General features: G+C 29.8%; 3 protein-coding genes across 6 annotated transcripts; 2 read left to right on the forward strand and 1 right to left on the reverse strand.

The window, feature by feature from the left end:
- Nucleotides 1-1,618: 1,618 nt before the first annotated feature.
- LOC108470692 (protein PHR1-LIKE 1) lies at nucleotides 1,619-5,831 on the forward strand. Of its 4 annotated transcripts, XM_017772120.2 has the most exons (10): nucleotides 1,619-1,811; nucleotides 2,562-2,685; nucleotides 2,941-2,985; nucleotides 3,066-3,551; nucleotides 3,907-4,099; nucleotides 4,184-4,260; nucleotides 4,350-4,389; nucleotides 4,486-4,543; nucleotides 4,764-4,833; nucleotides 5,179-5,831. In XM_017772120.2, the coding sequence occupies exons 4-10, from the start codon at nucleotides 3,087-3,089 to the stop codon at nucleotides 5,530-5,532; spliced, it is 1,257 nt and encodes a 418-aa protein (XP_017627609.1). In that variant the 5' UTR covers nucleotides 1,619-1,811; nucleotides 2,562-2,685; nucleotides 2,941-2,985; nucleotides 3,066-3,086; the 3' UTR covers nucleotides 5,533-5,831. The 4 variants fall into 4 exon arrangements, with proteins under 4 accessions (XP_017627609.1, XP_017627606.1, XP_017627610.1 ...); XM_017772117.2 differs by having other exon boundaries at nucleotides 2,941-3,551; XM_017772121.2 differs by lacking the exon at nucleotides 2,562-2,685.
- A 396-nt stretch (nucleotides 5,832-6,227) lies between these two features.
- On the forward strand, nucleotides 6,228-11,606 carry LOC108470401 (peroxisome biogenesis protein 12). The gene is made up of 10 exons (XM_017771691.2): nucleotides 6,228-6,596; nucleotides 7,000-7,105; nucleotides 8,048-8,196; nucleotides 8,412-8,661; nucleotides 8,986-9,095; nucleotides 9,332-9,406; nucleotides 9,527-9,613; nucleotides 10,157-10,243; nucleotides 10,598-10,735; nucleotides 11,204-11,606. The coding sequence occupies exons 1-10, from the start codon at nucleotides 6,489-6,491 to the stop codon at nucleotides 11,273-11,275; spliced, it is 1,182 nt and encodes a 393-aa protein (XP_017627180.1). The 5' UTR covers nucleotides 6,228-6,488; the 3' UTR covers nucleotides 11,276-11,606.
- On the reverse strand, nucleotides 11,304-13,744 carry LOC108470400 (uncharacterized). Its single transcript, XM_017771689.2, has 4 exons — nucleotides 13,424-13,744; nucleotides 13,276-13,352; nucleotides 12,219-13,179; nucleotides 11,304-12,133 (listed from the first exon to the last, which is right to left on the reverse strand). Exons 1-4 carry the CDS (start codon nucleotides 13,508-13,510, stop codon nucleotides 12,050-12,052), a joined length of 1,209 nt encoding a protein of 402 aa, XP_017627178.1. The 5' UTR covers nucleotides 13,511-13,744; the 3' UTR covers nucleotides 11,304-12,049.
- Nucleotides 13,745-24,411: the final 10,667 nt, after the last annotated feature.

Below are 24,411 nucleotides of genomic sequence, written 5' to 3' on the forward strand. Positions count from 1 at the left end.
TTCTGATTATATTACAGCTTAAATATTATCATAGTTAGTGACTTCTGCTTTTAATGGTCATTGGTGACCATTTTAAAACAGCAAAGGCAATTGCCTTAGAGAGATGTGGACATGTTGGAGCCTAATCTCACTGAAGGAAAAGTTTGAGTTTGCTATCTGATTCGCAAAGAGAAAAATTTGTTTAGAAAATATTTGTATGTTTTGCTTCTCCATTCTTTTTCTTAACTTTTTTGCAGTTTAAAACAATAAAAGAATATTTAAATTAATCATCTTGTTATACACCGTGATGTGAAGAGTACTAATATCCTGTTAGATCAGAATTGGGTGGCAAAGGTTTCAGATTTTGGACTATCAAAAATTGGCCCCAATGTTGTTGCAATAAAACGAGCCAATCCATGTTCTCACCAAGGACTAAACGGGCCGGGATGGATTTGGGCTGGGCTCAACTAAAAAAATTATACTATTTATTAGTCTTGGGCTGAGCTGGGCCCAAAAAATGGTCTAAAATTTTGCCCAAACCCGACTCGGACAAAATACTAAAACCCGGTCTGACTCGGCCTGCCCGTATTAATTTTTTATATTATTTTTAAATATATATAATACATCAAAATACTAAAACATCAAAATAAATATTTCTCACCAAATTGAAAATAAATGCATCCAAAATAATAAAAATTAACAAATGCCTTTAAAATAATAACAAAATTAATAAGAAAATAAGTTTTATACAATATCCAAACAACAACAACAAAATAGTAATAACATAATAGTAAAATGGTAGTAAAATAGGGAGAAAACAACAAGAAAATAACATTTAAAAATAAAAATAAAAATACAGATTTTTTTTGTCCTTTAGTGAATTCGGACGGGGCCAGGCCTAGGCTAAAAATACCTTACCTAAGGCCGGTTCATTTTTAAAACGGGCGTTGTTTTTTGTCCAAGCCCATTTTCAAGCTTATATTTTTGTCTCTACTCTCTCACATTTCGAACGAATCTTCGGGCCGGCCTGAATAACCCGGCCCATGCACACCTCTAATTCATTGCACCACGTTTTAATTGTTTAAATACAAATATATAATTTATCATTTTCATATAATTGTTTTAGAAAATCCAGATTCCAAGAATTTTCATCTCCACAAGTTAAACAGAACTTCTTTGGCAATCGGTACCTTTAATTTGACCAAATTCCAAAATAAACTAATCGACAAATCTTATCTTAAGTGGATTTGCATCCATTAACAAAAAAAAAAAAAAAAAACCACTAATTTATGTCCTCAGCCTCTCATAACAACACACGCCAACAAACCAAAATGATAAATTATGATTAAACCCCCTTCGATTTACTATTCTTTGAAATAAAACATAATGAAATTTGATACCCTTGTTATAAAGCTCACAATAATAGTTTCGCGTGTAACATTCAGAAAGAAATATATTTCTAAGTAGTTAAAATTGTAAGGGGAATGAAATTCCATTGTTAATTTGACTTGTCAATAGAATCGTAGGGTGTCATTTGTAAAATGTGAAAAAGTAAGGGACGAAAAAGGTGCTTTCCCCAAAAAAAAAAAAAGATGAAGTACATTTTTTTTTTCCTACTTGCAATAAAATTCGTGACCATGTTGAAACCGAGAAGAAACAAAACCAAAGCCACCACGTGTGTTAATCAAAAAAGAATATTTCATTCCTATGACTGCTCTTCCCTTTCCTTGTTTTGGTAATTCCATTTTTTGGGTCTCCAAAACATCAGCCCTTTCTATCCAATCATCGACTTCCCACTGATTCATTCACCCTTGTTTTCACACCGTTTCCAAGTAAGATTCTTTAATATTTCTTCTTCTTCTTTTCATTTTCTTAAATCTACTTTTATATGTTGACCTCAACTAAGATTAACCTTCAATACCCAATTCTTAAAAGTGTTCCTTGTCTGAATTTTGATTTTTCTTAGCTTCTTATAAAATGGATTGTTTCTGTTTTTGCTTAGTAACCAGGTTTATTTGCTGATTTTTGTTGGTTTATTTTGTGTTATTGACTGTTTGCTTCATGGATTGATTTTCAAGTTTTTGTCTATAAATTTATTGATTGAAACTGGAATAGGTACACTTTTTGTATGTGTGTGCATGTAGTTTACTTTCTTGTTAACTTTGGAGACAGCTAATGATTATGCTGGTGAGTGGTGACTAATCTGATATTCGTGCTTTATTTGGCTGTAAATAAATTGTCTTTTTTATTATGGCGATTTTCTTCCCTTTTTAGATATATCAACTTGTTGGTCAACATGTTGGGAGCTTTTGGTGAAAAATCACTCAAGTTGTTCTTGTTGATTCTTTGCTTATACGACAAAAGTAAAATGAGTGTATTTCTTGCCCCCTTATGGTTTCCTTTTGTGTCTTTGACTTATTGGTACTGAATTGATAGGCCAGTTGCAAATACTATAAAAATTCATCTTTATAAGGAAAATTGATGTTATGGTTTTGATTTAGGCTGTGCTGTTGTGGTGTTGGTATCCTAGTTTTTTTTTTATCTCTTTCCAACACATTCAACATCACTGTTCATATGTGTAGGATTCATCCATGAATAGAGAAGGTCGTACTTGTCAATAGTGACTAGAATTGTATTGAAAAATGGACGGGAACCAAACCCAAGTGAAGTGAAATTACCGTGATGCTCGCAATGTGCTTTTTCCCGGTAATTTTCTATGTAATAGAAATTGTTTTGTAATCATCATATCAGCTTTATATGTATTGTTTCTAGAGATATTTTAGTCATTTATTTGTTTGGCTGTCTATGTTATCAAAGCGAAAACTTGTCTGCACTAAACTAAGAGTATAGCAATGATTTGTTTGATGAATAAATGTGTAAAATATGTTAGAGCCGCTGAAGCAAAGATTGTTGAGTTTCTCGATATCTGGTATTAACAGGCATCTTGCTTTTCTTATTCAGGTTGTTGATATTTAGATATAAAACAGCTGGGAATCAGGAACTTAGGTCTTGCTGCTATGCCTTCATCTTTTCTGGCTCTTACTTCTTTTAAAGACAAGTATTCTACTTCGCCGAGTTCTTTTCAGGTTTCCTCAGGAAGGGAAGTGATGGAGAATTCTGTATCGCTTCAAGAATCTTCGTTAGCTCCCAGCAATGGTACCCTTGGGAATTCGTCTTTGTCCCCTTCCATAGTCACCGACCATATGTGTGCCTCAGCTCTACCACATGTTCAACATTCTCACAATCCCGCATTCATTTCCCAGTCATCAAGGGATTTAGCATCTTTGCTGCCACTAGATGCTTCTTTTTCACAGTCTACAGCTTCACTTATTCACACACAAGGAAATAAGGATGTTTCTTGGAGTTTAGACCGGCTTCAAATGTTTCTCGATTTGCCTGAAAATACTCCAGCTCCAAATCAACTGGTGGAAAGCAGCACCAGTGTTTTGGCATCCGAGGATCACAACAAGAAAACTAATTGGCAGGAATGGGCGGATGATTTGATCAATGTTGTGGATCCAGACTGGAGTAAGATTCTTGATAATACCAATGTCTTAAACCCCAGAGTGGAGGTATGTTCCTAGATTCTATTAGAAGCAGTAGGTGCAGAAATGTCTCAAGCGGCTTTTGATTTTCATTCTTTAATTTCTTTCACATAGCTTCAGTTTATTCCTTGTAATATACTAGCTTTGTGATTCTTGAGGTGATACAATTTCGCCACTGCTGCTATAATGTCAACTAATGGATTTTTTTTTTTTTTTTTACTATTTCGGAATTAACTACCAAGGCCAAGACTTGTTCATGGCTGAAAACCCCATTACCTTAGCCTTTGGCTTACGTAGATGATATGATCTATCTACCTTATCGATGTACTTTTTCTAGTTTTTCCTATCTTTTGGTTAATGAGAAAACTAAAAAATGTATCAGCTGCCAAAACCTTCTGGAGATATCTCAAAGCAACAGCCTCAGTTTCATCAGAATCAACTTGTGCCACATGGAGAATTTTCTAGCCATGCTTACCCATCTTCCACTGCTCCTCCTACAAAGCCTCGTATGCGTTGGACACCTGAGCTTCATGAGGCCTTTTTGGAAGCTGTTAATCAGCTGGGTGGCAGCGAACGTGTGTATTTTCATCTCATTAGCATGTAGGCAAATTATCTGTTTACATCATTTGCTAATTTCATCGAGTAATTTAAACTTACAGGAGCTACTCCGAAAGGCATCTTAAAACTAATGAATGTTGAAGGCCTAACAATCTATCATGTTAAAAGTCATCTGCAGGTCTGTTTGTAATCTCGTTTTATGGATCCTTTTTACTTTCTCAAACAATCTTATAAGTTTACTGGAACATTTTCCTGTTCGGAATCCAGAAATATAGAACTGCCAGATATATGCCAGAAACATCAGAAGGTAAGGCAGCTATAATACTTTCAACAACATTTCACTGTATTTTCATAATATCATTTTGATTTTTCGTTAAGATGTATAATTTGCTTCTCATTGCAGGAACATCAGAGAAAAGAATCACTTCAATCGAGGAAATGAAATCGATAGACTTGAAGACGTAAGTAATCTTCTTTCCTTGTATCTTGAAGTAAAGTTTATCTACCATTTTTAAATTCTATTGAAGTCTCAATTATCTCTGTCTTGAGCTTCGAGCTATGATATGCAAATTTATCAGAATGTGTAGTTTTAGCATAGTGAGCTTTGGCACTAACCTCACTTTCCTGTAAGAAAGTTTGAGTATATCTGTATGATTCTGGCCTTGTAATTTCTCGTCACAGGAGTATAGGAATTACTGAAGCACTGCGATTGCAGGTGGAAGTTCAGAAGCAGCTCCATGAACAACTTGAGGTATGCTACTGGTAACTAAGCATTTATTTGTTTCGGTCACAAACTATGCAGGTTAACTCAAAGCACGGCTATGGCTTTTTACTTATATTATAATAACTTCTTTTCCAAGATTTCACCACGTTAGGATCTCGGAGCTTTTTATAATTAGCTACTTTAACATTGTTATGTGGAATTCTAATTTTCCCAGCATACCCTATTTTTAATTTTCCAAAAAAAGTCATGTTGAACCCTTTTTTATCGAGTTGCTGCAGATAGTTTGCACCCCATGCATCGTTAAAAGCATGGATGTATGTGCTATATAGATGCACATATATTTTCTAATGCCGGTGACATTTTTTTCTCCAGATTCAGAGAAATTTGCAGCTACGAATCGAAGAACAAGGGAGGTATCTGCAAATGATGTTTGAGAAACAAAAAAAGGTGGAGGACGAAAAAGGTGGGGCTCCCTCTTCTGCCTCGGATGACCTTCTTGCACCATTACCAGGCTCAAAGCATCCACCTTGCAACAACGGTAAATCAGATTCAGAAGCTTTGGAGCAAGATCACTCAAGAACCGGGATTGGTCCAGGAAATGCTGGCACTAACGAGGACAAAAGCTCCTCAGGTGTAAGCACGAAGCAGAAGATGCCAGAAACAGAATCGACTGTCCATGATGAGTCCGGTTTCTCAGTCTCAAAACGTGCAAGAACAGAGAAATAGCAGGATACTTAAGACTTTTTAACATCTGATAAATAATCTTTTGTAGACAACATATCTCTGCTCCTGGAGATGATGTTGTTAATATAGATAAATCTGCTGATAGAAACCAGGAGTTGTTGAAACATTACATCATGCATTCTTCTTTATGTGTATTTCTCTAACATTTGACCACATGCAATATATTCTTTCATTTTGAAAGAATTATAAGCTATATGTCATGATCATAAAAAGGTCTAATAGGTGGAAGCAGATAAATGACATTTGGTAATAAAATCTTACGAGCAATTTGCCTTTCACAACTGGTTTCTTTTCATATGAACAAAAATGTAATTGCAGAAAATGCTGAGCACCAAACTGTTTTTATCTTCGATTTTTTTTTAAAAAAAAAAAAACAAGGAAACCCAAAAAAGAAAAAGAATAATAAGGTCATCATTGTGAAACCTAAATGTAAAATTAAAATTATGACGAAGAAATACCCAAATTAATCTAATAATTAAAGGGTTAATGTTATCAAACGTCCCTAAACTATCACCAGATTTTAAATTTGTCCTTAAACTTCAAAATATTTTAATTAACCTGGTATTTAACACCCAAGTTAATGGATATGCTGAGAGAATGATCTAAATTAATTTGATATTTGATACCTTGAGTCTGCAATTAGAACATTTTAAAGTTTTGGACTAATTTAAAATTCAGGTCATAGTTGAGGACGTCTAATGTAGTTAACCCATACTAAAATGTAAAATTGTTGTCATCCTAACGTGCTGAACCAAAGACCCTTGAAAATCGAAAACCCTGTCATCTGAAGACAACTGAAACAAAAAGAAAAAGAAACTAAATTAATATTCTAGAAACCAAATTGGAAAATAAAAAAAATAAACCTGGTCGAACCCGAAATCAAGATAGCCGAAGCTGGAAAGTTTCAGGAGAAGAGAAAGAAGCGGCGGAACAAGAAGATGTTGTTTCAAGTGGGAGGACAAGGGGCTCGTCCCACCTTCTTTGAAATGGCTGCTGCTCAGCAACTCCCGGCTAGTCTCCGTGGAGCCCTTACTTACTCAATTGGGGTCACCCTCTATCTGTCTCTCTTTGCCTTTTTTTTATTATTATTAAAAAAAGCACTTTTTTTTATGTATTTATGGAATACCCATTGTAGTTTTCCTTATTTATTTCTCAAAATTGTTCAGTTTTTCTATAAATTTTGCCTAGAGGGTCAAATCTTGGTTTTTATGTATATTCTTCTCTCTGAAACTTTTAGAATGAAATAAATTGATTGTTTAAATTATGTACTCGGGAAACAAGTTTCAGTTTGTTCCAAATTAGCTTCTTTTCTTATTGTTTAGTGGCATTTTTATATTTATTACAATTTCTATTTTCAGATTGTTGCATTAATTACAATTTTTTTTGGCTGCAATTATTGTTATTATAATCGAAGGTTAAGTACTTTGAGGTTTATTTGTGAATTTATAGGTATTGGCATTGAGAAGGCCGTTCCTTCATAAGGTGTTAGATTATGAAGATGAATTCTTTGCTTTGCTGATGTTGGTTCTTGAGACTCATAGTCTTCGAAATACAGGTTTCCTTCTGCTTTCATTTTCTTTTAGTTTCTTTATAACTTAAATTTCTTTTTTAGGTATTTTTTGCTCAGCGTGTATTTGAATCTTCCTATTTTCGCATTCTAGACAGTGCTTTATGTATCCTAGTTTTAGGTTTCTTCCGAATTACATTTTTTCTTTTTTTAAACTTTAATGCTCATTCTGATTTCACTACCATGCTTTCATTGTACATATAGAATAATAATCAGTTTTCCATTTTGTGTCTCTGTGAACTGTGGATTTGTTTTTGTTGCTTCTGTGTGATATATGTTGTAATCTATGATAGAAACAGTCTTCAAAAATGTCTGATGTGTTATATATGATTGTTCGTCCATTCACCCTTTGAAATTTGTTCCCTTATGAAGATGTGAGTGTTAAGGTTGTAGGGTGTAGGAGAAATAAGCGAAGTCTGAGCCATGTATTAGGATCTTGTGATAATGTATTTCATTCTGGTTGTTCTAATGTGATATGGAAAGCTTCTTAAATTTCAAGGCATGACTGAACTCCATGATCTCACTTGTTCAAAATGAGTTATGTAAGATCATCTCACATAGAACGAGCTTTCCTTGGTACTTTTTTAAACATCAATGAACCTTAGCCAGAAGCCTAGAACCGACCAGCTCTTAGCCAGAAGCCTAGAACCGACCAGCTTGTTTGTGGAAGGAAGTTGTAGTACAAGGGCTTTTCCTTTTTTGAGAAAACTTAATTATTTGATGCATATGCAAAACTATCACTATCAGCCCTTAATGGAATTCAACATCTTTCTAACAAGTTTGTTACATTGGAACCTTATAACAATGGCCATTATATGTTGTTTGCACTGTTGGTGTAAATATTACCTTAATTTTGTTTGTTGTTGTTGGAAGATGCATGTTTGTTTCAATTGATGAGATTCATTTTTCTAATATACTGTTCTTATACAGATGCTTCTTTTTCTGAGTCTCTATATGGTTTGCGGAGGAGAGCAGCAAAAATAAGAACAAAACAGGCTGATATCCGATCAAAGTCTAGTGATGGGATCCAACACTCTAGTCTAGAAAAGCGCCAGAGAGTTCTTTCAGTTGTATTTTTGGTAGAATTCTACATCTTTTTTTCCTCTATTTTTCTTATTAAGATGTTTTAGGAAGCTTATAATCAAGTAATCTACTGAAGTTCTTCTGTATAAGTGGTTATATTTTGTTGTAGAAAATTACTTTGTGTATTTACAGCGTGAGCTCATTTACATGCTGTATGACCAACAACCTTTACTAGAGCAGTAGTAACCTCCGATTTGCTATGTGTTTCTAGGTTGTTTTGCCCTACCTCAAGTCAAAATTGCATTCAATTTATAACAAAGAAAGGGAAGCCAGGCTTCAAGCTAGTTTATGGGGTCCTGGTGATGAGAGATTTGAAGATGTTGACTACTTTGATGAAGCTGAGGCTTCTATTGCTTCAAGAACATCCACAGAAACTGAAGCTACAATAAGAACACGATTGGCAAAGAATATTCAGAAAATTATAGGTGTATGTTATCCATGGCTTCATGCTACCACTGAAGGTGTGTTCAGATCTAAGTTATCATTTTGTACCCCTGTTTTCAAGAATGAAAGTAATTTATTAATCCAATCATTGTTCATGGATTGCCGTGACCTAAAGTGGTGACCAGTAAATAGTTAAATTGTGGTTGCTGAGCATGGGGCTTTCTAATTTTTTAATGATTTACAACATATCTAGTATAAATCTCCATGATGTAGGTTTTCTGATATTTATATTTGTAATGATTTCTTGAAAGAGCTTTGAGTGTCCATTAGCTGTTTTTGACCTTGCATTGGTTGGATCTCAAGTTACATGCTTTAATCTAATCTGGACTATTGTGATGCAGGACTAACATTTACTTATCAACTTTTATATCTGCTGGATGCTACTGGGTTCTATTCTGTTGGATTACATGCACTTGGGATTCATGTTTGTCGAGCAACGGGACAAGAATTGGTATTAGATTCAACAATAACTTCTGTTCTCTGTCTGCATGTATTACATTAATATCCATGGAGCAGTATTTGTGTTGCTTCATGCTTTTTCCAAGCCCTATAGACATGCATAGAGATACATGCTTGGTTACACAAGACCTAAGTGTTGATTATAATTTTATTGATTGTGCATTTCGTTCTTATTTATATTATATATATGCACACATACTCAGTATACTCATTTTGATGTCAAGGTAGATGGATACGTCTTCTAGAATATCCAAAATTCGAAATCGTGAGCGTGAGAGGCTTCCAGGTCCTCCATGGTTGAAGGTATTTTTCTATAAATATTTTAGTTAGGACTATTGAGATTGTTTTCAAAGATATTCCATCTAACTTTAACTAATGTTATGTTAAATTTAGCATATTGATTAGACAATATAATTCCTTCAGGCAGTACAAGGAGCTTTGCTTAAATGCACATATGCGGTGTTGGACTATGCACAGACCGGCTTAATTGCTGCAGTATTTATCTTTAAAGTAAGTGTGGTTTACTGGTTATTAAATTTACCATCTTTTGTGGTTTAGCCGTTTAGGGGTAATATATATCATTGCTATCTAATAACTTCATCTGAAAAACATAATTTATGCAAAATATATGATATTACATTTTCCAAAGCAAAAATCTGTAATAGTTGGACCAAAGGAAACTATACCAATCAATTGCTTATTTGTTTTAGTCCAAACCCGTGAGCTCTACAATTAAGTTATTGCCATGATGACTTGTAATATTCCTCGATAGATGCTTTTTTAAACTCATGAGTTTTTTCTTTAACCTTCATTCACTTTCCTTAAACCCATGCAATCACTGAGATTTGTTATTGATATTAATTAAATCTGACAATTCTTAAAAGTGTCATCCTTTCCGGAGATAATATTTGTGTGTTAACTATTCCATGCCACTTTTTGTTTCTTTAACCTTTATTTTTATGTAACATTCATGCTTTTCTGGAAATAGTAATGGAATTTGCTATGATTTCATTTTCACTATGGATAACCATTGTTTGTGTACAATAATCATAGATGATGGAATGGTGGTATCAATCTGCCGAGGAGAGAATGTCAGCTCCAACTGTGTATCCTCCACCGCCACCACCACCACCCCCAAAGGTGAAAAATTCACCTATCTTCTCACACATGGCCATGCATACAAATGCAACAAAACCATTCCTCATTCTTTTGTGGACCATTTTCTTTAAGTAAAATGGAGAGTTATGTAGGAGCATGTTTCTACATATGTTTCATTGTATGCATTGTTGGATATTAAACCTGGGATATGTCACCTAGGATATGATGGCATTTGTTTCTTTTATTGTCTTTTTCATAAACTATGCAACTATTTGAGGATTTTGGCAGCAGTTTCTATTTATCAAATATCAGTCTGAACATAGAAGGAATAAGGAGGAGCAAGCTTTTATCACTCTGGTACTCAAAAACCAAATAACTCACTTATCATCTATGCAGGTCGCCAAAGATGGGATCCCCTTGCCACCTGATAGAACAATCTGTCCATTGTGCTCACAGAAGCGTGCAAATCCATCAGTAGTTACAGTTTCAGGGTTTGTCTTCTGTTATGCTTGCATACACAAGTATGTTTCTCAGGTAAGGCCTTCAAACACTATTTGGTGAACCAAATAAATTCTTTCACAGTTCGCCTATGATGATATAGGGGAACTTGCCAAAATGGCTTCATTGATTCATACTTTCTATGAATTCTTTTTGAACGGCTCCCTTTTGTAGTCTAGTAATATTGAATATATCTTCTTAAATCACCTTCAATACATGGCTTTTCTAAGCAAATGAATATGCTTTGTCTTGTTGATTGAGAAGCAATTTCTCTCTTATCCAACTTCAAGGAGACCCACTTCTTAAAACTAAGTGTCCCAGCACAGCTATTATTTCATGCATTTACAAATTTAATTGTTTTTACTAGTTTACAGTGAAATGTACCTTGTATGCATAAATTTAGATCATCCATGTGGATCTTCATCGTTATTTCTGTTTAACTTCGAGTAGATTTGTTTTACATGGAAGAACTTATATGGTTTGTTCTGTATTTCTTTGCCACAGTATAAACGTTGCCCTGTCACGTTAATGCCAGCAGACATTGACCAGATAAGGCGACTCTTTCACGACATGTGACGTCCTTGCTGGATACTGTGGATGTAAATTAATTCATTTTTATACATTTTCAACAACCAAATCATCGATAAAAGTAAAGCTGCCAATGCGCAATGAGGGCCAAGACGAACACAACAAGATAATGTAGGGAATTCCTGTTGCCAGTATTTCTGGCGTTCTCAAAAGTTACTTTATATGTAAACGCTTAGATAACTTTGAAACTACAAATATCCTACTATGGTCAGTCACCATAGAAACACTATTGTACACCCCAAAAAAATCCATTTACAGTAAATCTATAATTTCTGTCATTAACGTGTACCACATTGAACATTTTAAAAAAAAATTCAAATATCACGTTAGACCTCTGACTTGTGAGCTGCTCTTTTAGCTCCCCTGTTTCTCAGCCATGTTCTTGCCCGGGTACGTGCCCAAGGGTGCAATGCCAAACTTTGACCGGGATTGATTAGATGATTTACGGGATCCATTCCATGTTTGAGAGGTTTAAAATAGCTCAAATCTTTGAACTTGGTGTCAAAGCAGATTGTTATTTTCGTGCAAAAATATGTAGACAAGCTAACAGGACAGACTTATCATCCAAATAAGGAATCATTTAGAGAATGTAGTCCCGAAGGATCTTCAGTTATTGACTAATTCTAATTCTTACACAAAGCCAAATCAACTGAAAAATCAAACAACAAAAACTAAAAAGAGCATATAAACAGAAGCATTCATGGGAATGCACTATGCAGCAGAAAATTTATCTCCCAGGATCTCTCATAGTGATGAGACCTACTATACTCCTCCTGCAATCCCTGTATCCAGAGCTCTCTCCAACCTTGCTCCAAATGGTATGGCCTTCAACTTCAGTCTCTCTTCCTGCGAAAATAATCATCACTTCCAACATATATATATGTATGCAAAATGTATATGTGAACACCAACGACTAAGTCACTTTGTATACCTGAATGTGTCTCGGTGTTCGTTTGCTAGGAGAGCTTGAATCAGTATCTATGTTCTGGCCAGTATGACTCCAATAGCTCCCAACAGTCCCTATGATAGGTGCTTCATCTGGACTCCGGCTCCCGCACTTTCTTGGAGAGCTGGATGCAGAACGCTGTTTAAGCTCTCCCATTGTTAATGCTCCTAAAATAGGCCTATTTTCATGGCTTCTTGGTGAATTCATCTTCTGGGATATTGCTGAATTCCCCACTGAATTAGTACTAGCCTTTGAATTCGGTGTGTTTTCAGGTTCCACTAACCAGCTTGAAAGACTTGTATCAACAGTACTTTCTTTCCCTACCATCTTCTTCCCATTGGAACATAGTTTTGAACTTGCAAGCTGAAAGCTAGGCTCTGCACTAATCGGTATACCAAAACCTTGCTCTACATTGATGTTCTCCTTTTCTTGAAGATTCGATGGTATGCTTGCTTTTGCTTTCACTTTTTTCCATTGAGCAAGATTTTCTACAGGATTCAAAACTGATTGAACATACTGACCACCCTTATCTTTACCATTTCGATTTAACACAATTGGCATTGGACTATTAACTTCCTTCTCATCTGATTCAACTTCACAAACCTGTTTCCTAGACTCTATTGACAAAGAAAACAGTGACTCAGATGACTCTTCTATTACCAATTGTGACTCATTTTTAGCCTTTTCAATGCCATCATCCTCATTACCATCATCTAAATCATTTATTTCTAAATCCAAATCATTCAATTCATCCTCACTTTCAGCACTGTTCTGATATCTATTGTTTTGAGGCTTAAAAACTACAGTCTCCTCACTCTCCTTCCCCTCATCATTTTTCAACAACTTCTCAGATGATTCAACAGCCAATTCCTCATGAGTCTTCACATACAAATCAAAACTTAACTTCTCTTGACCACTGTTATTCAATAGCTCCCCTAGCTTCTCTCTACATAAATTGACATGAAACAAGCAAATCAACACATGCATAAACATAAATAATAATTTACAAAAAAGGGTCTGAAACTGGATTACCATAACTTACTTTTTCACTATAATGGGATTAAAGGGTATTCCAAAATCTTCTTTACTTGATTGAACTGCTTCATTGGCTTCAGGTTTCTGGATGGTATAAATTTATTAAAAAAAAAAACCAAGAATCATAAACAATGAAAGTGAAGAACAAAACTAACCTGATCAATAGAGGAAGTCCCATCCACCAAATGCTGGTCTTGTTTATTCTTGGAAGCAGAAAAACAAGCAAAAAGAAGGCAACCCATTATCACCCTAATTGACTTCTCCAAAAAGGTTCACTTTAAAAAGTTCCCTGGTCAAGAAAATAGTCTTCTTGGAGAGTGAAAGAGGAGAGAAAATCAATGGAAAAATAAAAATAAAAATAAAAAACCAAACAAACTGGTCAATGAATTTGAAGAAGATCTTGAAAAATATGACCGTTACAAGGTAGATTCGTATAGGCTTCATTTAAAATGAAGTATCCTATAATAAGGCAGAGTTTTGACACTGAGATTAATGCAACTGTTGGGCTTTAAAAGAGGAAATGGGCTTTCGCTTTTTCACAATTTTGTGCATTAAAGATTTTTTATAGGATTGTGGGGCAAACACAATAATAATGGAACTATCTCTATCTACCTATCAAACTCTAAATTACTTCTTTTATTACTGTTACCATTATTGTTAGAGCTCTAGCCGAGTTGGATGAAGTAAAATTTTATTTAAATTCTATTCGAATAAAAATATTAAAACATGAGTTCGCCTCTCCTGTATTAAAAATTTTTATATTATTTTTATATATAAAAATTAATTTTAAAAAATAATGAATCAAATATACTAAAATAACACTATGATAAGTGCAATTTAGAAAGCAAATACCTCTAAAATAGTAGTAAAATTAATAATAAAATAAGAGTTATACAATATTTAAATAATAACATCAAAATAGTAACAATATAATAGCGGAATGATAGTAAAACAATGAAAAAATAATAAAAAAAAAAGAGAATAAAAAAACAGCAGCAATAATTTTTTCTGCAAATTCAGATTGGGTCAGGTCAGGCGCGAGCAAAAAAACTTACCCAAGACCCATTCTATTTAGAAAATGGATTTTGATTTTTTGTTTAAGTCTATTTTTCGAGCATATATTTTTTACTCAAACTCTCTCACTTTTCGAACGAATATTCGGGTGGGCCCATAGACAAGTCTAACTTTGTAGTAACCTTTATTTACAAAATTTCTTTTTCAACTTGTTCTTTTATATATTTATTCATTAGTTACTTTTATTTTAGTTAAAATATGTTGTTAGTCCTTGTACTTTGATCAATTTTGAAATTTAATCTTTTCATTTTAAAATTTAAAAAAATTAAATTCTTCTACAGTTTAAAATTCAAGTTCAATCATTATGATTGTTGATAGTTTTGTCAATTTAATGTGTTCATTTTTGTCAATTATATACCACATCATATGAAGATGACATGACCAAATTTTAAATTGACAAATTTTCACAAAAAATACTTACTATTTTAATTATTAGATTAAAATTTTCAAATAAAAATTTAAATACACATTTCAATTTTACAAATTCAAGAAATCAACTTAAATTTTTATTTTTTAAGAATTATTGTTTCAGAAGAAGTTACAATCACCAATAACAATCATAACAAATAGTTATAGTGAATTATTGAACAAGGACTAATAATTAAACTTACTAATAAAGTAGAATATTTTAAAAAAAAAAGCCAAAATCTACTTACATGGTTGCTACTTAAACCTCAAACTTCAAATTTTCTAAAATCTCTTTGTTATTATGAAGCCAAAATATTATTAGCAATTTGTAAAATTCTTTTTAAAAATATATCCTAAGATATATTTCACCCTTTTAAATATTCTAAAATCTCCCAATATTGATAATGAGAAACATGAGTAGTTAAAATAATAAAATTTATCATTTTTCTAAGATATTAAAATAAATTAAATTTTGATTATTTTATTTTTGTATTAAATTTGAGTTTAGCATTAACATCAGTTTCAGGTTGGAATTTTTCTTTGAGTTAAGATTTTCCAATTTCTTTTTTATTTTTTTCCTTTGAGCTCTTTCTTTTAAACTTGTTCAAGTTTCGATATTTTCAAATTTAAGTCAATTGGGATAAAAACAAGTTTAGCCTCGAATTTTTTTGTAGTGTTTTCGGCTTCAATCTCAATTTGCGACCTTTGCATATGGTGATTGAATTGGTAGTTGAAAATCAAAATTATTACTTAACTCCAATATTTATCAAACTTAAATATAATTTTGAAAAGAATATTAAATTTTATATATTCATACATATTTAAATAAATAAAACTTTATGCATAGCAAAATAGAAACTATTGTTTTAGTGAAAAAAAATTAAGTACTTTTCAGTAACGAATTAAAAATATCTTTTTTTTACTGATAAGATTACATTAAGTTTTGAAAATTTGTTTATTTTTTAATTTTAAAAAATAAGCCATTATAGTCCTTGCTGATAAAGTTAGAGTGCTAATCAATGAATTATAGGGCTTTCTTGTTAAGTAAAGAAAGCTTAGAGTGACCTTATGCATTTTTGCACAAGTATTAGTGCCTAGGGAAGAGATATTGATACCTTTTCAAACATAGTCTAAATGAGTTATTTGCCATTAAAGTATCAATACCTATGTCTTATGTAATGATCCGATTTTTATCGGTGTAGAAAAATTCAATTTTAGAATTCAATTTCTTAAATCAAGTTAAGTTAAAAATTTTAATCGAACAGTTATAAGATTATAGGATCAAATTACTAAGTGTTTAAATTAGATAAATTATTAAATTTGCTACATGGACTAAAGTAAAAGGTTAGTCATTATTGAATACGAATTAAATTGCAAATAGTTATAACTTTGAAGAATTAGGTCACTTTTTAACAAAGCCCTTAGCAATGATTAAAATCTAGATAGTGGAGTACCATCATTTTCCATTAACTATTATCAAGTTCATTCCTATCCATTAACATTGATTAAAAGGGAAATTAACAAACAAGATGAATATGTAAGTGTTGTTATTTTTCTTCCTTTTTATATCAAGACAAAAAAGTTTTTGATGTTGCGACCTGACAAGTCTGTCCTCAACCTATAAATCTCTTCTCAACCTATAAATAGGAGGATAATACGCTTCAACCCACTTGAGCTCACGTCTTCCTGTATTGATAATAACACATATATCAATCAAATTAAGATTCAATCGACTGCTCATGTTCTTGATTTTATATAATCTTTATGGTGCTTCTTTGGAGTTCCGTCTTCTTCTTTGTTCAAAAAAGCATTTTATATAAACTTTATGATTTTATATAATCTATCATGTGATATTAATTATATTTTTTATTTTTAAATGTTTTTAACTCATACTTGCAAGTAAATAAATAGCTACTTGTTAAAAATAAATTAATATATAACGAATTTATCTTTTCTAATAATAAACTAAGAGAAAGGATTATATGAAACAGTGACACCACGTTATCTGTATCCCTTTCCAATAGTTTTATGCCACATCAGTATTCTTATCCTGAATTTTAGGATTTTAATTTGGATTTAATTTTTTTTTGGATAAAATCCTGAAATTCAGGATAAGAGTACTAATGTGACATAAAACTATTGGAAAGGGATATAGATGACGTGGCATCACTGTTTCATACAATCCTTTCCCATAAACTAATGATGGTTGACCAAAAAAAAAAAAACTAACAATGAGATATTTGTTAAAATAAACGTTAATATTAATGGTAGTAGGAACGATCGTAAAATAATAAGAAAAGAAAAAAAATAAAAACACACAGCTTTTACATGAAAACTCTTTTGAGGAAAAATCACGGGCAGAGAGAAGAAATTTACTAATGTTGAAAAACAAATGATACAAGAGGAGTTTCGCCTACATCTATTTAAGGAGTTGAAAAATCCTCAAATAGAAGAAAAATAATTCTATACAGATTTAACTTGTGCTGTATGGTCCGTACTCCAGGGGTACAATCTTTCGCCCCCACAAATCCTCTTATTTTGCCACTATATTTATTACTTCAACAAGTGACGTAATTCAAGTCACACAAATCTTTAACAATATAAAAAACTTTTAGTTGCTAGTATGAGTTAAAAAATAAAAAATCTATCATGTAATATTAATTATATATTTTTTATTTTTGAATATTTTTACTCATACTTGCAGCTAAATAAATAGTTATTTGTTAAAAATAAATTAATATATAATAAATTTATCTTTTCCAATTATAAATTAATGATTATTGAAAAAAAACACTAACTATAAGAGTATCAAAACCCTTAACTTGCAGGTATGAGTTAAAAAATAAACAATCTATTATGTGATATTAATTATATTTTAAAATGTTTTTTAACTCATACTTCAAGTAAATAAATAGCAACAAATAACTTAATATATAATGAATTTATCTTTTACAATAATAAATTAATGTTGATTGAAAAAAAACACTAACTATGAGAGTATCAAATCATAGTATGAGTTAAAAAGTAAAGAATTTATCATGCGGTATTAATTATATATATATATATATATTTATTTTAATTCATGCGTAGTTTCTTGTGTCACAATTTTAGGTGGGTCAATTGATAGATTAAGGACACTTCACCGTAAGCCTAACCTAAGTTAGGGGTTTCCTCAATTTAGGAGTCAAAAGTATAATAAATAAATAAAAATATTTAAAAATTATATATGAATTTCGATTTAATGTATAAATTTATAGGTAAACTTTAATTTAATATAATTATGTACGTGAAACTTTAATTATGGTTCAAAAGTATACTTGAAAGTTTAATTTTATTTAATCATACACAATTAAAAAATAAATACATCAATTTATTTTTATATTAGATAAATATAATTATTTATATATGCAGTATATAAAACATAAATGATGTTATATAAATAATTGTGTTAATAATTTATAAGAATTGGATCAAATCAAAATTTTATGTATAAAATTACACAAAATCAAAGTTTATGTATACAATTACCCATTAAACTATAGTTCATGTATTGTTTTAATATTTATCCCTAAATAGAAATAAGTAACTATATATTTTAAAATGATTACGATTTACTGAGCATGGAGAAAATAATGCAGTTTAAAAATAATAAAGTAGATTATATATTATTTTAATAATATTATATATTATGATTTTTAATTCATATAATAATTATATTAAGAATGTTATTAAATTGTATATTATTTTATTAAATTATATTTAATAATAATTATATTAAAATATGATTAAATTATTTAGTAGTATTTTTAATAAAATATATTTAACAATAATTTTATTAAAATTTAATAACAATAACAATAATTATTTACCTAAAAAATTATGCTAAGGGTACTTTGATCATTCAAGCTTTTTTCCTTATACTATTACAACATCTATTCCATCCAACCGAATAAAAGAATGTTGTTACAACTCTATTCCATTCCATTCAACCAAACAATTGAATTACTGATTACAGCCCTATTCCATTACAGCTCTATTCAATTACAGCCCTATTCCATTACAGCTCTATTTTACAGTGAACCAAACTTACCCTTATGTTTAAAATGTTACATTTTAGTCACTTATGTTATATTGTTGTAGCATTTTAGTTACTGAGCGTTAATTACCGTTAACGGTGTAAATGTAAGCTAATGTGGCACGTTAAATTATCATTTTAAACAAAAATTTTAGGTTAAATTATACAATTGGTTCCTATTTTTTTTTCGTTTTGAGCAATTTAATTTTTTTTCTTTTATGTTAAAAGAGATGGAGAAGGGAGAAAAATAGAGGGAGAAGCAGAAGTGAGGTGGAAAATAAAGAAAAAAAAAGGAACATTAAAAGAACATAAAAGAAAAATAATAAATTGCTCAAAACGAACAAAATATGGGACCAATTGTATAATTCAACCTAAAATTTTATTTGAAATGATGATTTAATGTGCCACATCAGCTTACCATTAACAGCAATTAACGGCTCAATGACTAAAATGCACGTTAATGTAAGTAGCTAAAACGTAACATTTCAAACATAAGTATCTAAAATATAACCCAAGAGAAATAAAAGTGACTATTTTAATAGTTTACTCTTTATTTTATCATTTATCAAGCATTAGGAAGGGATATCAGAAATAATATAGCATTTTAACGTATTTTTCTTTTATAATTACAATTGGAGAGTATAAAAACCATTCCTTGTAAATTCTCTTGTTTTCGCTCTGAATTTTCTTCTAGACGAGGTTGAGCTTATGAGTCAAATATGAGTTAAAATAGAGTATGCTCTGTGTTTGCCATATATATATATATATGGATATTGCACATCAAAAATATTAAAACTCTGATCAACGATGTCAATATTGTTGAGGATTATAGAAGTTTTTTGAATTAAGCACTTATAGCTAAAAGGCAGTGCTTGTTTGAATGGTCGAAAATGAATGGTATGTGTTTCTGGCATAACATGCTTGCTACAAGTTCTTCTTTTTTTAATCCCGTCCATTATCCACACACATATAGGCTCGTGATTTAATGTCCTATATGATCCCATATTTATTTTATTTTTATATTTATTCAATGTATAATATATATTTTTAAATATAACATAGTCTTTTGTACCACAATTTTAGGGTCAATTGATAGATTAATTACACGTTATTTTAAAGCCTAACCTAACATAAATATTTAATTTTTAAAGTTCAATATTTAGTTTAAAATTAAAATTCCTTAGAAATTTTCATTTAAATAATATATTTTTATTTATCTTAAAAATTATAATTTAAAGTTCGAAATTCAAAAATAAAACATATATAATATTTATCATAAAGACAAATAATATTTAATTTAAATAAATTTAAATATTAATTATTTTCATATTTTTGAATTATTTTTATCTTAACATTAAATTTAAATTTAATATTTATCATAAAATAAATACTATTATTATAAAAATAAAAAATTGTTATTTAATTATTATAAATACTATTATTATTTATCTTATTTACTATATTCCATTAAATTATGTTTAATATAAAATAAATTTAATAATAGTAAAATTATTTTTCCTTCAAAATTGATGTTTTAAATTATTATGTAATTTATTTGTTCTCTTAATCATCTCAATTGCAAAACCTTTTCCTAGATATGAAATCAATTGCTCATTATCCAAGAAAAATGTAGCAAATATAATATAATTACATTTTCTTAGCTTTAAAATATTATTATAAAATAAAAATTAATTTAAAAACTATAAAACTATAAATTGATACATATAACTTGTATGAATTACTCATCTCTTCTAAATTTTTTTTATTATGAAATTTTCTTTATAAAGTTTTTTCCCAAATTTTGATCTCAAATTGGAAAAAGAAGAATTTTATTTCTTAAATATTTACTCTTGAAATGTATGTAGTACTCGGGTGGAGGGAAGGGGATTGGCAGGGGCTCGATTCCACCTAAAATGGAAAATTTCATTTTTATAACATTAAAAATTTTAAATTAATATATGATAAAATTACATTTTAACCCTCAAGAATAAAAATAATAATTTAATCTTATAAAATTTATAAAGATATAGACTATTAAGATGATAAATTTTCACTTATACTATCATAAAAATATATAATTTTATTTCAACTCCCTAAAAAAACTTCTGACTCCACCCAACAATATCTTTCTAACCAGATGATAATGTTTTTAATTGATCCATTAGATCATTTATGTATTTTTTTATTATGTTTACACAAAAAAAAACATAAAATAAATAAATAAATCCAAGGTGGGTTAAAACCATGGAAATTGGTGGAGTTGTTGTGGACCCCACAGGTGTTGACTTCACTGGTATTTTTATTTAATAGATATTAATTTTATAGCTTATAGCTTCAAGCTTAGGATTTTCGGTTACATATTATTATTAAATTTATACATAAATTTTATTTTAATATGTAAGTTGATACATGAATTTTAATTTAGTATAATCATATACGTAAAATTTAAATTATGATTAATGTGTATATATAAAATTTTAATTTTAATTCAATTGTATAAATTTAAAATTCTCAAAAAATTTGTATACGTTAAAAGAAATAAATATATACATTTATTTTCATATTAGACTAATATAATTATTTTTGTATGCAATATATCAATGTAAAATTGTGCTAATTCTATAATATTATTAGTGATTTTGTGAAAATTGAATCAAATAAAATTAATGTTCATGTATGACATTATATATTGGATCAAAGTTCATGTATAGTTTTAATATTTCAATCAATTTTATAGGTATTTTTATATCTATTTTATGATCCTTATTTGAGATTCATGACTACATCTCCGAATAATATCGTATCTTAATTGAATGATATTATTTTAAGATTTAAAATTTAATAATAATCTGCCCTTAAACTCAATACTTATTTACCTTAAAAATTGTCAAGACATGGATTTTATTATTTTAATATTATTAGTGCACATGAAGTGACTGATACATATATACTTAAAAAAAGACTGATAATTTTAAAAAATATTAATCGGTCCTTATGCTTATTTAACTAATTTTTAATAATTTATTCTTTATATTAAATCCTAATCCGACACGAAATTATTAAAATATTTTTAATATTAATTTTATTATAAGTTCTTATCATATTTGTTATTTTTTATACAATGTTTAGAACTACCTATAGCCTCTCCTCAACCCATAAGATAATGCACTTCAACAGCATTTAAACCCATGTCCTTCTACACTGGCAACAATGCCAATACCAATCTAACTAAGATACTTTTATAAAAATAAAAAATAGTAATACAACAGATATTTTTATCTTTTCATGGTTTTAATAAAATAATTTTATAATAAGATTTGAACTTGAGACATGATTTTTAAACTTTTAACTTAATCATTTCAACTAAAACCTCACTTAATTTTTGTAATAACCCAAAATTCACGGACACATAGGGCCTTTGTCTTAGTGAAATAAGTTCGAAAATAATTATTAGAAATATTTATAAGCTTAGTGGTGTGTCTAATTAGGTTACTTATTGGGCCGTATGAAATAGTAGAAAGAGTTGGACCGGTTGCTTACCGATTAGTTTTGCCTTCAGAATTACAAAAGATTCATGATGTTTTTCATGTTTCTACGCTTCGGAGATATAGGTCAGATCCTTCACATATCATTTCCACTAAAGACATTGAAATTCAACTGGATCTGTCTTATGAAGAAGAACCAGTGCAAATATTAGCTAGAGAAGTAAAGGAGTTGAGAAATAAACGGGTTCCTTTAGTAAAAGTGTTATGGAGAAATCATAAAGTGGAAAAAGCAACTTGGGAATTGGAAGAAACGATGAGAGCACAATATCCTCATCTTTTCTCAGGTAAATTTCGAGGACGAAATTTATTAAGGGGGAAGAAATGTAATGACCCAAAATTTACGGGCACATAGGGCCTTCGTCTTAGTGAAATAAGTTCGAAAATAATTATTAAAAATATTTATGAGTTTAGTGGTGTGTCTAATTAGGTTTTAATTAGGTGAAATTAGCTTAATTTAGAGTAATTAGTAAAAAGGGACTAAATTGAATAAGGGAGAAAAATTTAATTATAAAGTAATAGAAAGTAGAAAGGCTAAAATGGCAATTGAGCCATTTGCCAAAGATGAGGCGGCATATGTGTTAAAAAAAAATTCTAAGATTTTATTATTATTATTAATTATTAGTATGGTTTTATATTAAATTAATATTATTATTATTATTATTATGGTTCATATTAAGTTATAATTATTTAATTGATATTAAAATAGATATTTATTATTATTTTTATATTAAGTTAAAGATATTTATTAATTAAATAATTAATTTATGAGATTTTTGTTTGACAAACAAACAGAATAATAATAATTGTAATAAAAATATTGGTACATTTGTAATAAATAGATATGTACACTTGTAATAAAAATAATTAATTTACTTAATATTAAAGTAAAAGATATTTGTTAATTAAATAATTAAATTTTTAGATTTTGTGTGAAAAATAGTGACAAATGTATGATATTGATGGTGTACACTTGTGTGTATATGATTAAATACTTAATAGATATTTAAAATAAATATATTATAATATATGTGAATTAAATAAATAAAGTAAATAAAAGAATAAAAGAATGAAATAAAAAGAAACAAAGAAAAGAAAGAAACAGAGACATTCGAAACAGAGCAGGAAGAAAAGGGGAAAGAAAAGAAAAAGGAAAAACTAAGAGTTTAAGGTTTAAAGCTTTGATTGGTAAGTCATTTAAGTCCTTTCTATTTAATGTTGATGTTTTAGAAGCTTTAAAACAAGATTTTGATGAAATTAAGTTGATAGTTCAAGAGTTTACATGTTTCCAAATAGGGTTCATGTTGGACAAATTATGGAATTAGGGATTTAATTGAATGAATTCTAAGTTAGAATCGATTAAGGGATTAAATTGAAAATTAGGCTATAAGTTTTATGTTGTAGGAACTAAATTAAAGAAATTTCGAAATTAGGAAAACATACTGGAAATTTTATAGTTAAATGTGAGTTTAGACAAAATTTGAATAGAAAAAGAGAGTGAATTGGATTAAAAAAGTAAGTAAGTTTAGTTAGGATTAAATTGAGAATAAGGTAGGAATTGTTTAGAAATTTAATTATTTATTTTAATTAATGCTGTAAATAATAATATAATTACTATTATTTTCGTAGCCAACAAAGAACTCAAGCATTGGCACGAAAAGGAAAGGAGAAAGTTATCGAGGAGTAATCGCAAAATTGGGTTTGTATTACTATAATTCAAATTATTTATTTATTCATTATATGTTTAATTTAATTTATGTATATGGTAAGTAAATTATAAGGTATGTATATATTTTGAATTGTATAAAAATTTAATTGAATGATGAATATGTATTGAAATTGAATTGTTTGTGGATTGAAATGGAAAAGTGTATTGAATTGAGTTGAAATTGAAATTGAAAAGTGATATGAAATACCCTATTAACTAGTCGGGTTGAGTCAGATATAATTGGCATGCCATAGGATCTGGAAGTGTACGGGATTTGCCGGCTTTACTGATCAGGCACTTTATGTGTCGTATTTTAGGCACCTCGTGTGTCGTTTT

This window comes from Gossypium arboreum, chromosome 11 (genome assembly GCF_025698485.1).
Source record: "Gossypium arboreum isolate Shixiya-1 chromosome 11, ASM2569848v2, whole genome shotgun sequence".
NCBI lineage: Eukaryota > Viridiplantae > Streptophyta > Magnoliopsida > Malvales > Malvaceae > Gossypium > Gossypium arboreum.